The following is a 15,749-nucleotide window of genomic DNA, read 5'->3' as shown; positions in this document are numbered from 1 at the left end:
TTGTTTTTAAAACAAAAATATATACTATGAAATTTCAAATTATAAATAAAATTATAACTATAACAAATATAACAAACTTATAATTATAACAAACAATTAACTATAACAATGAAATTATGAATAAAAATAACTAAGTTAATTGAAACATAATGCACTTAGGGATCAGGAAAATTGAATAACCACAATTTTTTTAATTCGAAAATGTCAACATTTTAAACCTTTCGAAACATTTATAGTAATTGCAAAATAACTAGGAAAGATAATTACTTTAAATGATAAACACGGTAATGTATATGCTGTGTGTTATAAAAGGAGTTTAGAAAATTATTAAAGCTACTACAGTGAAACTAGCGTAAACTGATCAGAAGTGGAACTACAATTTGATGGTTTTATAAGAGAAGTCATCTTATAAAAATGATAATAAATTGTTTTTACCTGCTTTGCACTTGATTATCAAAATCTTAGATGGGTGATTAACTTATAGAGATGGTCAACTTAACATGTTTCACTGTGCAAGTAAAGTAAGCACAGCAACTAAGTGAGCTGCGAGAAAAGAAAATATTTACGAGCATTTAGTGCAAATCTATCTTTTTATCATTGTTTTTTTTTAAACTTTGCAACAGATGTTACGGCTACTATAAATGAAAAAAAAAATTAGTTAAAAATATTTGTTGCTTCGTAGACGCTTTAAAATACTGTTTCATACGAGGCCCAAATCAAAATATTCATTTGTTCACTAAATTACTATCAAAACTATTCTCAATCGAGTTTGAAACAATTATTGATGCTGTTACAAAGAAAAGCAAAGTCATATTTCTCATCTGCGAGCTGAATGTTTGTACTTTGTATTGTTTCGAACTTCAGAGCAGAAATGATCAAATAAATTATTTTGCTTATCAAAAAAAGATTTTTTGCCCTTTATTTTTAAATACACGAAGATGTAGGCCCATGAAGTTGAACTTTTCTGAATTTCTTGTTGGAGTTTGCCCTTATGAAAATTTAAGGTATATTTAAGGTTGATTTGAGGTATTTTTGAGGTATTAAGGTTGTTTTGAGGTATATTTAAGGTTGCAGAGAAAACAGCAATAAAAATTATACCTCGTAAAGGTTGTAATTAAGATGTACGAGATTGATTTATATATACTTCAGCTTGTTTTGAGGTTGTTTAAAATTCACTTCAAATCAACCAGACTGATAAGGAGATTTTTAAGGTATACCAGGTTTATTTTCTTACACTTGTAACAAAAGAGGTATTTTTGAGGTATAAAAATTTTTACCTTATTTCAACTAACGATAAAAAGGTATTTATTGAGGTATATGAAGTCATTTTATTTATACATAAGCTTATTTTGAGGTTGTTTTAAATTCACTTCAAATCATCCAGACTGATAAGATGATTTTTAAGGTATACGAGGTTGTTTCTCTTACACTTGTAACAAAAGAGGTATCTATGAGGTATAAAAAAATCAACCTTATTTCAACTAACGAGAGTGAGGTAATTACGAAGCATAAAAAATATACCTTTTTTCTACTAACGATATTGAGGTATTTATGAGGTATAAAAAAATATACCTTATTTCAACTAAAGAGAGTGAGGTATTTATTGAGGTGTTGAAGTCATTTTATTTATACCTAAGCTTGTTTTAAGGTTGCTTAAAGTACACTTCATATTAACTAACTCACTTCCCAGAGTTCCATGCGAGCCGGCAAATGGCGTGTGTGTTGACAATCGAAAGTCTATTCGAAATTCGGTAAGTGTGCTTGACATTTATTAATTTAGTTTTATCACTTTTAATCAAATATGCTTCAATTTTGAAACTTAAATTTTATTATTTTTGTTTTAACGACGTGTCCTGATCTTAAATAATTTAAGTTGGAGGATATTCTTAGAGGCTATCGTTGTAGGCTTAGCAATAAGAGAGAATAACCGAAATATTTCTCGTCACTGTTTTGGGTAACATTACTGGTGAATCGTTACAGCAGGTTATGCACAGTATATTTTATTGTTTGTAATTCAGTCAAATAGAACTTTTTATTTTGCTTAAATGTATATGTTTTAACGTAGCAGTATGCACGCTGATTAATTGAGAAAAATGTTCACAATTTCTCTTATAAATAAATCATTGAAAATTGAAAGACTTTTAAAATAGCAATTTTGCTTTGAAATTCTACTATAGCTGTATGCTTATCGTTTGGATATTTGTTGCGAAGCAAAGTTTATATATATATATATATATATATATATATATATATATATATATATATATATATATATATATATTTACAGAGCTTATCCACAGTTCCCTGATATTACTGAGATGGCCTAGGCTGTAAATAGCACATGCGCTGCGGCGAAGAAGAAGAGACAAGCAAGCTACTGCTCAGCCTTCCCCTAGGATATAGTTCTGAATTTATACCTGAAAGAAAAAGTAATCTCCCTAATAAACTACAGAATTTATGTAATTGTTGATAACAATAGTTTGCTAGATATTTGATAATTGAAAACTAGTAACTGTACTAGCTCACTTCTTCATGTTTGATCACAAAATTGCTATTTTCACTACATGTTATTTTCTCGCATTTTACCCACGTTAATTATTTACTAAGCAGATTATTATTACTTAGTAGAATATTGGGCAGAATGAAATTAAATCCGATTTCAAGTTTATATGACAATTTGTTTCAAGGTTATGAGCTTTTTCATGCAGCTGTTTATGGTTCACTACTTCAAAAATGTGCGAATTTCAGAAATCTTAAATATTTTAGAAATAAGTCAGTATAGTATGCAATTTTAATCCTGAATTGAATAAAATCAATTGCAAATAAAAACATTTATTGTTAAAAGTAATATGCATTATTTTGAGTTTCATCCTATAGGATGTGTATTTATATTTAAACAAGTGTTTGTAACAACTAACTATTAGTTTTATTCTGCTCGGTATTATAAGTTAAATAGGAGATATTATACTCAACTTATTTTAAAAGTATTATTTCAAATCATTCTCTCTTAGACATTTTCCTCACATAAAATTACTCACAACTTTAAAATAAATGCTCCTTATCAGCTTGTAATTTGTTCTATTCGATTGAGGGTAAAAAAATAATAAAAATTGGTACATAACTTTAAAATTTTAATTTATTAAACGATTGTATATTCTTGATTACATTGATTAAAAATTATTAAAATAACTATTTTTTAAGAAACTCTGATGTGATTGACAATAACATAAGTCCTTTTCAGAATCAGTGTCAAAAATTTAAAAAAAAGCTGCTAGTTTTATGAAGTCTGACAAAAAGTTGAAAAATATAGACTAGGTTTATTGAGTTTAAAGATTTTTAAAAAGGAAAGGGAAGGAAATCTAATTATTAAACTTACAAGTACCATAATGTTACAGATGTATAGAAAAATAAAAAGTGTTAAAATTGCATAATAAGATTGGAATTATACAGGGTGTTTATAAAGTCCCGGACCCATTTTGATGTTTAATAACTCATAAAATAATAAAGATAGATTAAAATTAATAACATTAATGGTTAGATAGACTCAAAAAGTTTCATGACCCTTGTCAATGAACTTCCACGTGTGCCCCCTTCGTCGCTCGGAGAATATCAAGTCGATAGTCAATTTCACGAGAGGTAGCTTTCTTTTTTACAGAAAAGACAATCTCATCAGTCGTATACTTAGACATGTTGGAAAACTTCGTATTTCCACAACTAGAAGAGCTTCAGCCACATGTCTTTTTGCAACAAGATGGTGCACCACCTCATTGGGGTATCATCGTTCGTAGTTCTTTGAATGACCATTTTACAGGAAGATGGATTGGGCGAGGAGGTCCAATTCCTTGGCCACCCAGATCACCTGATATAACGCCGCTGGACTTTTTTCTTTGGGGATTTATAAAGGACAATGTTTACAGGAGGATCATGTCGAACATTGATGGCCTCAAAGCCAGAATTACAACCGCAATAGCCTCTGTGGATGCCGACATGCTTGCCGCTATTGACTATCGACTTGATATTCTCCGTGCGACGAAGGGGACACACGTGGAAGTTCATTGACAAGGTTCATGAAAGTTTTTGAGTCTATCTAACCATTTATGTTATTAATTTTAATCTATCTTTATTATTTTATGAGTTATTAAACATCAAAATGGGTCCGAGACTTTATAAACACCCTGTATATTTGAATTTCTGTAAATGTTGTTAATGGTAATACTGTCTTCAGTGCATTTTATTTTGTGGCTGTGATACATGTCATGCTCTTTAGCTACGGAGATTGAATAGAAATGGCAGAAGATATTTATCTGAAAAGGAAAATTAATTTCATCCAGTTAATTTAAATGATAAAAAAAATACTTTCTAATATTTTAGGACCTGCCACTATTATCGTAAATATGACTTTTTTACTAATTTATATTTTTTTTCCTTTTAGGTTCCAATAATTACAAGTTTCAACATGTAGACGGAAACAGTATTTAAAATAATTTTGTTGGTTTGTAAAAAAAGTGAAATTTTAGTTTTAAATAAAAGTACTTTGAATTTCAGCTGACTAATAATTTAAATTTGTAGTTTTATAGCTTTAAAAATTCTAGCACCTTAGACAACTATCTTCTAAAAATACGAGTATGAGTTCCCATAAATAATTTTTACTGACTGTAGAATTTGGATAAGTGTTATTTTAAGATGATTTAAATCAATCTATTAAAATTATAGAAGAATTATGCATTTGAAACTTTCTTTTATAGCTTAACAAAAGAAGCAATTACTGCCGAAGGTTTAATATTAAAAATTTCAGGTTGATAAATGATCTCTACTGGTGAAAAAAATGTAATGTACATTATTCTTCATATAATATATATAATATCTTTATATATATATTATATTTTTTATATAGTGAGTCTAAAAATTAATAAACTAGGTGGTCCGTATAACACCTCACCTTCGTAAGTGCTAAAAAAAACATCTTTGGTTGATAAATTAATGCTTCTAAAAATACAAAAATATATACTTGAGGTTACGAAATAATAACTTAAGGTAGAACATGGAACACATGGCGCTAATTAAAAATAACCTTTCCAATTGTTGAAAATATACTTCAGGTTGATTTATAACAACCAGAAGTGTAAAATGGCCCACCTTAGGTTGAAAAATATATACCTCTACAAGCATAAAATTATATACCTGAGGTTGAAGAATAATTACCTGAGGTAGAACAAAATACATTTGAGGTTGATTTATAACAACCAGAAGTGTAAAACGACACACCACAGGTTGATAAATATATACCTCTACAAGCATAAAATTATATACCTGAGGTTGAAAAATAATTACCTGAAGTCGAACAAAATACACCTGTGGTTGATTTATAATAACCTGAAGTGTAAAATGACACACCTTAGGTTGCTGAATAAATACTTCCACAAGTGTAAAAAAATATACTTCAGGCTGAAACATATATACCTCTGGAGGTATATTTAAGATATATTTGAGGTTGATTTTGAGGTATTTATTTGCACCCTTTTCAACCTTTACGACGTATTTAAACTACAACCTCCTTTATACCTTTAAAATATACCTCGTTTATACCTCATTTATACCTCGATTTTTTCATAAGGGTGGGTCCTAGTTAGGTCTTATTTTTAATTTCCTCGAAAAGCGAGATAATTTTTATTTAAAAAAAATTAGCTAGTGAGAACATTTTTATGTGCGAGTAATTAAGGTTCTTGAGGTTGGGGAACGAAGCGAGCTGAGATCGAAACCTCTTAGTATTCTTATGCAGCTCAAAGACCGCACCAACATTAAAATATCGAAGACAGTTCCGACTGATTTTTACACATAAAAAAGCTTGAAAAAAATGAGCTATCCAATGTTATTATAATTTTAGTGTTTTCTGGCAAACGGCGTTGTTTTACAGAAATATAGCCAAATAAATTAGAGCACTCAAAACATGGCAAACTTTACACTTTATTTATGCTGTGATATATATATATATATATATATATATATATATATATATATATATATATATATATATATATATATATATATATATATATATATATATATATATATATATATATATATATATATATATATATATATATATATATATATATATATATATATATATATATATATACAGTCAATTCGCTATAACTCGAAGTACGATAACTCGAATATTACTATAACTCGATTTTTTTATGAGGTCCCGACCCTTTTATCTTCAATTTCATGTTAATTATTCTCGATTACTCGAATTTAACTCCCTTTAACTCGATTTTTTTTTGATCTTTTAAAGCAGAAAAAAACAACAACCTAGGAGCTGATATCTTGCCCCTTCCTTTGCAACACACACACAATGTCTTTCGCACTCTTCATGGAGAAGCTAAAGCTGTCCCTCTTGAAGTATGTGAACAATGGTTAAATGAAACGTTACCAAATTTACTTAAAGGATACAATTAAAAATAATGTTTTCAATATTGATGAAATGGGTTTATTTTTTAAATGTCTTCCAAATAAGACTAGGATGTTTAAGGATGAAAACTGCTCAGGGGGTAAAATGAGCAAGGAACGTTTGACTGTCCTAGTTGGAGGAAATGCGTCGGGGACAGAGAAATTGCCCTTAGTTGTTATCGGAAAATACCGAAATCTCCGATGTTTCAAGAATGTAAAAACGTATCCTTTCGATTGCAAGTGTAACAAAAAGTTTTGGATGACATCAGTTTTATTTGAAGACTATGTAAGAAAATTGGATCGGAAATTCTTCGCTAAAAAAAGAAAAGTGATACTCTTTATGGATAAATGCACAGCGCATAGTGATCTACCTAATTTGAAAGCAGTAAACTTGCAGTTTCTCCCGCCAACAAACACAACGGCAAAGTTGCAGCCGATGGACCAGGGTATCATAAAGTGCTTCAAACAGTCTTATCGTAAATGGCTTGTCAGAAAAATGATCTTAAATATTGTAAGCATTTAGAAGATTTGTAATTAATAAATAAGCATTAATTAAATAATCCGACAATATTTTGAAAGTCTAAAACCGAAACTAACGGTAAGTCGAACTTCCGATATGTCGAAATTTTTCGTCAGTCCTATCAGATTCGAGTTATCGCGAATTCACTGTATATATATATATATATATATATATATATATATATATATATATATATATATATATATATATATATATATATATATATATATATATATATATATATATATATATATATATATATATATATATATATATATATATATATATATATTTGGGCTACAAAATGTTCGAATCCGCTACTTTTGGAGCTCCCATTCGCTACTTTTTAATCTTAAGTTCTGGCAACACTGGTTCTTGAGTGAAAGAATGCTTGCTTCTTTGACAGAGATGCAAAGTGGAGTGGGGTGCGTATATTTTTGATACCTAACAATGCTAAAAGTATTTATGTAATAGCAGATACAGAATGTTAAAATTGGAGGAAAAAAATCAAATTTAAATAATTATCAAATGAAAAACGTCGGGAACTTAATTCCTTTGCATTTTCTTTATCGTTGGACTGTATCAGAAAGTTCAATATTCTGTAGTTCTCTACTTTTAATTCATTAAAATAGAGATTCCGATGCCATTTTATAAAAGAAAACATGGCACTTTTACTTACACAATTTGTTCCATCATATCGCCTAAGCAACCTGAAAACCACTTTTTTTTGTCAAATAAAACGAGACCAATTCTAGCTTATAGCATAATTAAGTAATAGGTAAATGGAATTTACTTTAAACTTTTAAAATCCTTTGCGTTTTTATAGAAATACTTATATCTGACGTAGTGAGAATCAAGCCTTCGAATGAATTTATTGTTCAGAAAACTGAGTCAAAATTAGAGAGTAAAAAATCCCATTACTTTGAAATCGTATTACTTTGAGAAAAGAAACTTCTGGAGAATCATTGTCCCTTTGAGAACAAGGTACGTCTCATTCAAATTTATATAAAAAAAAAATTTTGGCAGTGCCAGATTTTTATTTAGTCTTAAAGATTTGACTAAAAACATTTTGAGGACACAATATTTTATCTAAATGAGTCAAAATAAGAAATTCAAAAATTCTCGCTCATTTTTCTTTTCAGTTGGAAACTTAATCATTTTTCAGGACATAAATCAACCATGTGATTGTTTAAATACATTTTTCAACTCTATTGCATCGCTGGAATCTTTGTGGAACTGTTTTTATGTTAAAAAAAAAATGTGTATCAAATATTTTAATGGCATTACTCTAATGGCAAAATCTCCATTTTCATATTGGCAACAGTTTTTATTTTAATAGTACGAAACGCATAAATTGTTGAACAATTTATGCGTGAACATGGACAATTTCATGCTTAAGATATCTAAGCCTAACATAATATTTGCTTTTACAGGATCATATCATATGATTTGCTTATCCAATGATAATGCTCGAACCAAAATCGGAAATTTAATTTTGCAAATTGACTTTTATTTTACATAAACATACTCACTTCTGTTTTTGCTGTATGCAAAACCTTAGCCAGGAATACTACTAAAGGGATTGTGGAAGGTGGAAGTTGATTAAAGAAAAGTTAATAAAAATTGTATGAAAAAGATAATTTGCCTTTTTTTACTAAATTTTCTTCATTATTTTGAAAATACAGCTCTCTCTTTTATAAAAAAAATAAGTAAATAAATAAATTTTTATGTGTAATAAATTTAACATTTTAAACTATTAAGTTATTTGGAATGCCCACGTGTCGGCCTAAAACCAACACGCTTGATATTTTAGTAAATAACGACGGACCACTAGCTGCACTTTTTGTTTTTTATTAATAACAACAACATTAGGTATAAACAACAACAACAGCTGGGGATATTGTGGATTTCGAAAGGGTTTAAGAGGTATTTATCCGCATCCAATGTTTATCGAGTCTCACAGGAGAATAATAATTTTCCCTCTTTTTCTCGTTACGCTAGGAAAACCATAACTTCAACATAACTAATACTCAATCAGAATCTTTAAGATAAATTTCAAAATTTTTCACATGAAATTCAACTAAAAATACAAGTGTTACATAAAATTATATACAAATATTCAGATGAATATACAACTATTTAATTTTCTATCGGCAGTACACTCAATCTGGAAACAGACCTTTTATATACTCCCTTACAAGTTTTTACGTCAAGTACCCTTATTTTATTATCTTGCCCAGGATACAGTTTTACTATCCGACCCAAGACCCATTTGCATGGGAAAAGGTTTTCTTCTTTTATCAAAATCGTATCCCATAAACCATTATCAAAACCTATTTTTAAATTTTTCTGATTTTTACCCATTTTTTTTTCTTTGCTGTTAGCTGTTCAGGTAAGAAAGGCTCCATTATTTCCAGATTGTTTGTACTGACTTGGTAATTCTCTGCCAAGAGTTTAAACGACTAGGCTCGATATCAGTTAGGGATGGTTCAGCTATGGCCGTTATCGGCCTCCCAATTAAGAAATGTGCCGGTGTTAGCACTTCTACAATTTCAGAACTAAGAGGAATAAGAGGTCGAGAGTTCAATATTGCTGCTATTTGAGTTACGAGTGTTAAAAATTATTCGTAATTAAATTCAGAATTACCTGCTACACGCCTAAAATGAAATTTAAATGATTTAATGTTCGATTCACAAAGCCCTCCCCAATTTGACCTCCTGGGGGGAATAAAGCTCCATTCAATTTTTTCCTCGCCAAAAAATGCAAATAATGATTCCTCTCGATCGATGTTGCGCACCAACATGTAGATACTTAACTTAATAGTATTTAACGATTATTTCAGTTAACTTACATTTAGAAGGCAATAAAATGGGATGTTTACTCGAGTACGATAATTGAGAATTTTCTAGTCTGCCACCCACTCTCAATAACCCTTCTTCATCTAGAATAGGTGATAGATTAAAGATCTTACTTTTATTGGAAACGCTACCTCCCGACTTAAGAGCTGCTAATTCTCTAGGAAACTCTTAAAAAATCTAAATAACCTAATCTAGGAAACTCTAAAAATCTAGTTAAAAATCTATTGCTACGATTAAACAGATTATCAAAAAAAGTTTTGTCATGATTTAAAGTCAAGACTATAGTTTCTACTGAGTTTTTGGATTTTAGTTCAGGTAAATATTCTTCTTCATTTGGCACTGGATCAGTCAAATTCACTCACAAGTTCATAGGACAACAAAAATGAAGGACCATGCCACCACTTTTTGCTGTGTAGAAGCGACTCTGCACTGAGACCTCTTGTCAAACAAGTCTGAGGGATTTTTCTTTCCGGCGCAGTGAAACCAAGTATTAGGATCAGTCAGCTTAGTGATTTCTCGAACACGATTAGCGACAAATTGTTTCCATTTTTTCTGAGATTTCTTACTCAATATATTAACATTTGATGCTGAATCGAAAATAAGTCTATATTTAATTAATGACCTATCCCTTTTTTACGAGAGAATATTTCCAGTAGATAATAAAACATTCTTTTTATTTTCATTAGAAGTATTACTTAAAACCGCATTATGAAGAGAATTCATTTCCGCAGTGGAACTTTTGTTTTCATTTTTTATTTCTGATCCTTCGAATGCTGAGTCAGCGATTTGATTTTCTGACGCCAGATGCTTTCTTTTCTCAGCGACAGCTCGTCTGAAACATAATGTATTCGAATGGCGTTGACCACAATTACATACATCAGACGATTAGCAACAACAGCATATTTCTCATGAAACTTTTCAAGATAAATTCAAGAATAAAGAATTATGTTTCTCTGATGTTCGTTTTCACAATTCCTAATAGTTCCTTTCCGAAAATTTATTTTATTCTATTTATTAATTCAATTTATTATTACTAATGAATGTTATTTATAAAGTCGGAGTTTATTAAAAAAAAGCTCGATTATTTAGGATTTCCATAAGAAAAAAAAAGTGGGAATCGTTGTTCCGTAGTTTCTCTATGTAAAGAACTCCCCTTGCTTTTCATCTAGAATAGTGACTGTGACTATGGTTACGGGGTTTCACTATTTCTGGTAGGGGTGTTGGGTCATTATTTAAGACAGGTTTTGGCTTGGGTCGGTGAGAGAAAGGGAATCAGGGGAGAAAGAAGCTCCTCTCTTTAAAATGTGCGATTTCGTGTTTCCATAGCAGCAGACGGGTGGCAAAAAGGAATTCTTTCTATCGACCAACTATGGCATATTCTTGCGTCAGTAATATGCTCTTAAATACCCTTGAAAAAATAACTTTTTACAAATTGTATTAAAAAAGCTAAGAATAAACAACATTGCCTTGTATATGTTTTAAAATAAATATATTCTATTGTAAAAAGTGTGCATTTTTTTTCTACTTATAGTGATTGATTGTCATGCAAACGTCAATAATTTAAATAGTTTATCAGCCAAAAAAACTCAAAAAAGGAGCCGAAATCTATTTTTCTACGTTTCAATGAAAATTTTAGGTACTTGGGCATTGAAAGATGTTTTAATAACTGTTTAGTGGAAAAAAATAATCCATACCCTTTGAATTTTTTAAATTTGTTATGCCTTTATTTAATTGAATTATTTTTATTAACTTCCATTCATGGTTTTGAAAATTATTTTCGGATTACAACTGGTTAGCATCTCAAATGTTTTTTTTTTTTTTTAATTATGCATGGTTAAAAAATGCTTTATTTGAGTTTTGGGGGCAATCGAAATGTGCTTACATTTGTTAAAATTCTTGCATCATATCTTAAAAATAATTTATTTCACTAATGTGAAGTTTTTTTAGTTCGTTTTTAAGCATTATGGCATGTTAAAGGGGTCTAAAACATTTTTGAACCCGCGGGACCTGCATGCTATTAAGACGGCCCTGGTTTGCTCAGTCAAGTCTTTAAATATTCAAAGTGCCTAAATATTCAATGTCTCAAAATATTCATAGAGGGAAGAAAAATCCTTTTTTTTCTTCTTTCTTTTTTTCTTTTATAAAGTTTAAACTTAAACCAAGACATCACACTAGTAATTCAATTAAATTTCAGCTTTAAAATTTAAAGTTCAGTGAACTACAAAAGAAGTTATGTACTTAAGAGCAAATTAATGAAGAAAACTGCTTGATTCTGGTAAATTTTGATTATCATGTGATGGCGGCCGGGATCAATAGCCTCATTTTCAGTTCCAAATGAATTGATATATTTCAATTTTAGTAAGCTAAATTTTATTTTGATGCATTGAAAGATTGGTGTTGGTTGATCTAATGACGTTAAGTCAACAAATTAATAATAAATTAAAATAGAATTGTTTTAACTTTATTATTCATGTCAGTACACGTATTTCAGTTTTGTGCAGATGATTAGTAATAATTTCTTGATTAATTACTTTTTTTCACCTCTTGCAGAGAACGGATATTCAGCTAATATTGAATTGTAACTTATTTCAGATTATTTACTTATTTACTCCGATTAGTATTTATATTTGTTGTATGAAGTCATTAGATTTGGCAGGTGAGCTTACATAATTCTGAAGCCTGATTTTTTAATAATAATTATATTAGTTACATCATTGTATATTACATTATCTTACCAATATTATTACAAGAAGGAGGATCTCAAAATTAATTTTAAATTAAAAATGCATAACAAAATTCAATATTTAGGAAACATTAAAAAAAAAAAAAGTCCCGCAGTGGACTGATCGTTAAGACGCGGTTCCCAGCAGATCATCGAAGTCAAGCATCACTGACTACGGTCAGTGTGCGGGTGGGTGACCACTTGGATTAGCCTGCGTAGGGACCGATGGTGTGCGGTATTGGTCCTCGTTAAACTGTTCTACCATAAAGTGCTCGACTTCGCGTGCCGGTCGTCGGGCTACCGAAGCGGGGGTGCCATCCCCTCTGCAGAGGATCAAAATTGTGATGGCATATCCTCGGATCATCCTCAGGGATGTTTCCCAGACCGTCGCCATATCCCATTGTGCAGCTCTAGTGCGACGTAAATGAACAACAACAACAACAACAAAATTAAAAAAAAAAAATTAATATTTCAAAAAACGACGCAACCGTGAAACTGAAAATTTTCGAACAGCGTGATAAAGCAGTAGATCATATAACAAGAATGTAGCCTACGAAATTCAATCACAGATAATCTTTGCCGTACTTAGGTAGTTGGAAAAAAAATTGCTGAATTCAGATTAAATCAATAAAAAATAATTTTTTTTTAGATACTAAGCTAAAACACTATAGGTTATTACAAATTTAGTCAAATGAAAATGTTACGCAGGTGCGGTTTCTGTACTTCAAACAGCGAATAAGCCCTCAAAAAGTTCGCTCAAAGCAGTAATAAAAATTGTTCTATTTTTTAAAAATTAAATCATGTTTTTTTTCGTTATTTAGCAAACTTATATTTGGTAGATGAAATCAGATACAAAATTTAAGTGTGTCAGCTGTCAGCTCGTAACTTCAAACGTGACTGTATAATTAGGTTATTATGACGCATTAATAATTTCTCTATTAAAATAATATATTCTTACATAAAATTAATTCCAATTATGTTATTTTTAAGTTTTTGGCAAGTAATTTATTCTCTATTATAAAATCCTTTAAATTTAACATTTTAATAGTACGTTTGTTTCAACATGACCTCTCTACTACATTTGCATTTTCTCAAGAGAAATATTGCTAGTTTGTTGAGAAGAAATTCTAGAAGTATTCAGTTATTTCTTCGTAAGTATTAATTTAAGCTTTACGAGAAGCAAAAGTACTGTATTTAGTTTTTAAACTTTTGGTTTTTAATTGTACAAGAAAATTAGTTATAGTTTTAATTTAATAGATGGCAGCACAAGTCATCTATTAAATTTGGAAAAAGCAATCTTTTTTTTTCCTTCCCTGTGCGCGTTGAATCATGGGACTTTCACATATCTCGTACTTGTGTAAACATGACATGTTCTCTTCCTTCTCTGATGTCTGTTGTTAGTTAGCAAGCACGTACTTCATGTTTCTGATATGGATAATTTGAGTTTTGCTTAAGGAAGTTATTTGCACGTTTGTTTTGAGAATCTACATTTAAACGTGAGTATAAATTAATACATTTTGATACTGAAATTGAATTTCTTTTAATTATAAATGGTAAACATTTATACCATATGTGTATTTGAAATTTTTGCATTTGTAACGCAAATACCTCTTAAAAATATTTGTCATTGTTGAAAATTTCATTCTTTCTGCTTTCTGGCTGTTGATAAAAGTTAGTCTTGATTGTGTGCGTTTTTTATTGCTTCTCAATTAAAATAATAATTTAATTAAGCTGGACATCAGAACTAAATCAATTTAATTCCTTCAATTTATGGAAATAATGTGTCGGTAATCACGTTTTTTTCTTAGAATTCTGGTTGATTAAGAAATCTGAGTTATCAGGGTAAAAAATAATTCACAATAGTGTTATCCGTTAATTTTAATTTGGGTTTTTTGATTAAATATTGCATAAATACAGATTTCAATTAATTTGCACTTTTTACATTTGTATTTTTATTTTTTTTGATAATTTTCTCCTATACTATCTGATTTGAGAATTTTGTTAGCCTTTGATTTTAAATTGCACGTGCTAATTTTATTGAAAAAATATGTAATATATCCGTGTTGCTATTCAAAAAACAATAAAGATGGCATTGCAATTTTATAAATTTCCAACTTCACTTTATGTGCAAGTAATAATTGATCTTTTTCTGAAAATGATTGAAAAATATAATGTATAATAATAAATGCAACGCCGACTTTTTAAAGTTTTTATCTTCACTGGTGCCATCTATTGACAAAACCTTTCAAAATCATACAAAGGTATATTATTTAAGATCCCGGATGTAAAATGACGTCATAATCTTCTCGCGACTGCGTTGTTGGTTGCTTTTTCATTCTGAAACTTTCAAGATGGCTGACGCGATGCAAGCCTCCTGTGCGGCTCCTGTTTTCAAACGTCCAAGACTAGATTATTCACCTTGTGAAAGTGATACTTTAATATCATTCGAATCTGTATCATCTGAGGAAAGGTTTAGTGTTGATTCTGGGCTTCAAGAAGACTCCTATGGTAAGTTGTTTCGATGTTTTTAATGGCGGTTTCTGTTCATTCCATTTCTGCCATTTCATGGGGATCAAGGTCCTTCTTCAAACCAGAATCATATCTGGGTTCGCAGCTAAATCTTGCTCCCATCCACCTTAGGCCTACTTCCCTGTGTTTAACAAAGGAATTCGTTTCTCTTTTCGCATCTAGCAGATCAGGCGACGTCAATGGTTCGGTGTGTTCGAGGTTTGTTGATGTTTCGTTCACACGAGGTCGGGAGAGAACATTGATCCTTGATTTTTAAAATGATGAGGTTCGAATTTAATTTCAAAGGCGATATTGGATTTTAGATATTTAAATTTTGACAAAATTTGCTGTTAAACGTTTGATATTTTTAATTTAATAAATTATGAACTTGAAAATCCTTGTTTGTTTACATTTGAGGTGAACTGTCATTTGTCAAACGAGCTTACCGCAAGCCATCTCTTTTCGCTTTTCTTTGGTTTTGATAAGTTTTATTTCAGTCGAATAATATTTACTGTATTGGAAACGATTTTGTAATTTTTATTCAAAATATAAATTTTTTATATTTTTTGAAACTCGTTATTTTACAGTTTATTTTGAGTTTGCCATTACGTTCACACATTTCACGAGCATATTGATTAAGCTCTCGTTTTACGTTGCTATTTTATGCATACTTTTCGTTTGAATATTT

General features: G+C 29.9%; 1 protein-coding gene and 1 long non-coding RNA gene across 9 annotated transcripts in view; both read left to right on the top strand.

The window, feature by feature from the left end:
* The first annotated feature begins 517 nt into the window (after nt 1–517).
* Nucleotides 518–5,052, top strand: LOC147816292 (uncharacterized). Its single transcript, XR_015432656.1, has 3 exons — nt 518–1,751; nt 2,288–2,429; nt 4,433–5,052. It is a non-coding gene; the product is annotated as an uncharacterized LOC147816292 (long non-coding RNA).
* Nucleotides 5,053–13,442: 8,390 nt separating this feature from the next.
* Nucleotides 13,443–15,749, top strand: part of LOC107438690 (NAD-dependent protein deacetylase sirtuin-1) — a 32,457-nt gene continuing 30,150 nt past the window's right edge. For 2 of the 8 annotated variants that reach the window (XM_087159794.1, XM_087159786.1), the window contains exon 1: nt 13,443–13,704. In XM_087159794.1, the coding sequence (XP_087015920.1) occupies nt 13,617–13,704 (88 nt within the window). In that variant the 5' untranslated portion in view covers nt 13,443–13,616. Of the gene's footprint in view, nt 13,705–13,810; nt 14,050–14,874; nt 15,062–15,250; nt 15,348–15,749 lie in introns of those variants that run through there. The other 6 variants (XM_087159810.1, XM_087159804.1, XM_087159807.1 and 3 more) reach the window with 5 other exon arrangements.

The sequence above is a fragment of the Parasteatoda tepidariorum genome, chromosome 1 (genome assembly GCF_982258835.1).
Source record: "Parasteatoda tepidariorum strain Cologne lab strain chromosome 1, Ptep-v5.0, whole genome shotgun sequence".
NCBI classification, from domain to species: domain Eukaryota; kingdom Metazoa; phylum Arthropoda; class Arachnida; order Araneae; family Theridiidae; genus Parasteatoda; species Parasteatoda tepidariorum.
The sequence above is the reverse complement of the archived record's forward strand: the minus strand, read 5'-3'. Positions and strand labels throughout refer to the sequence as shown.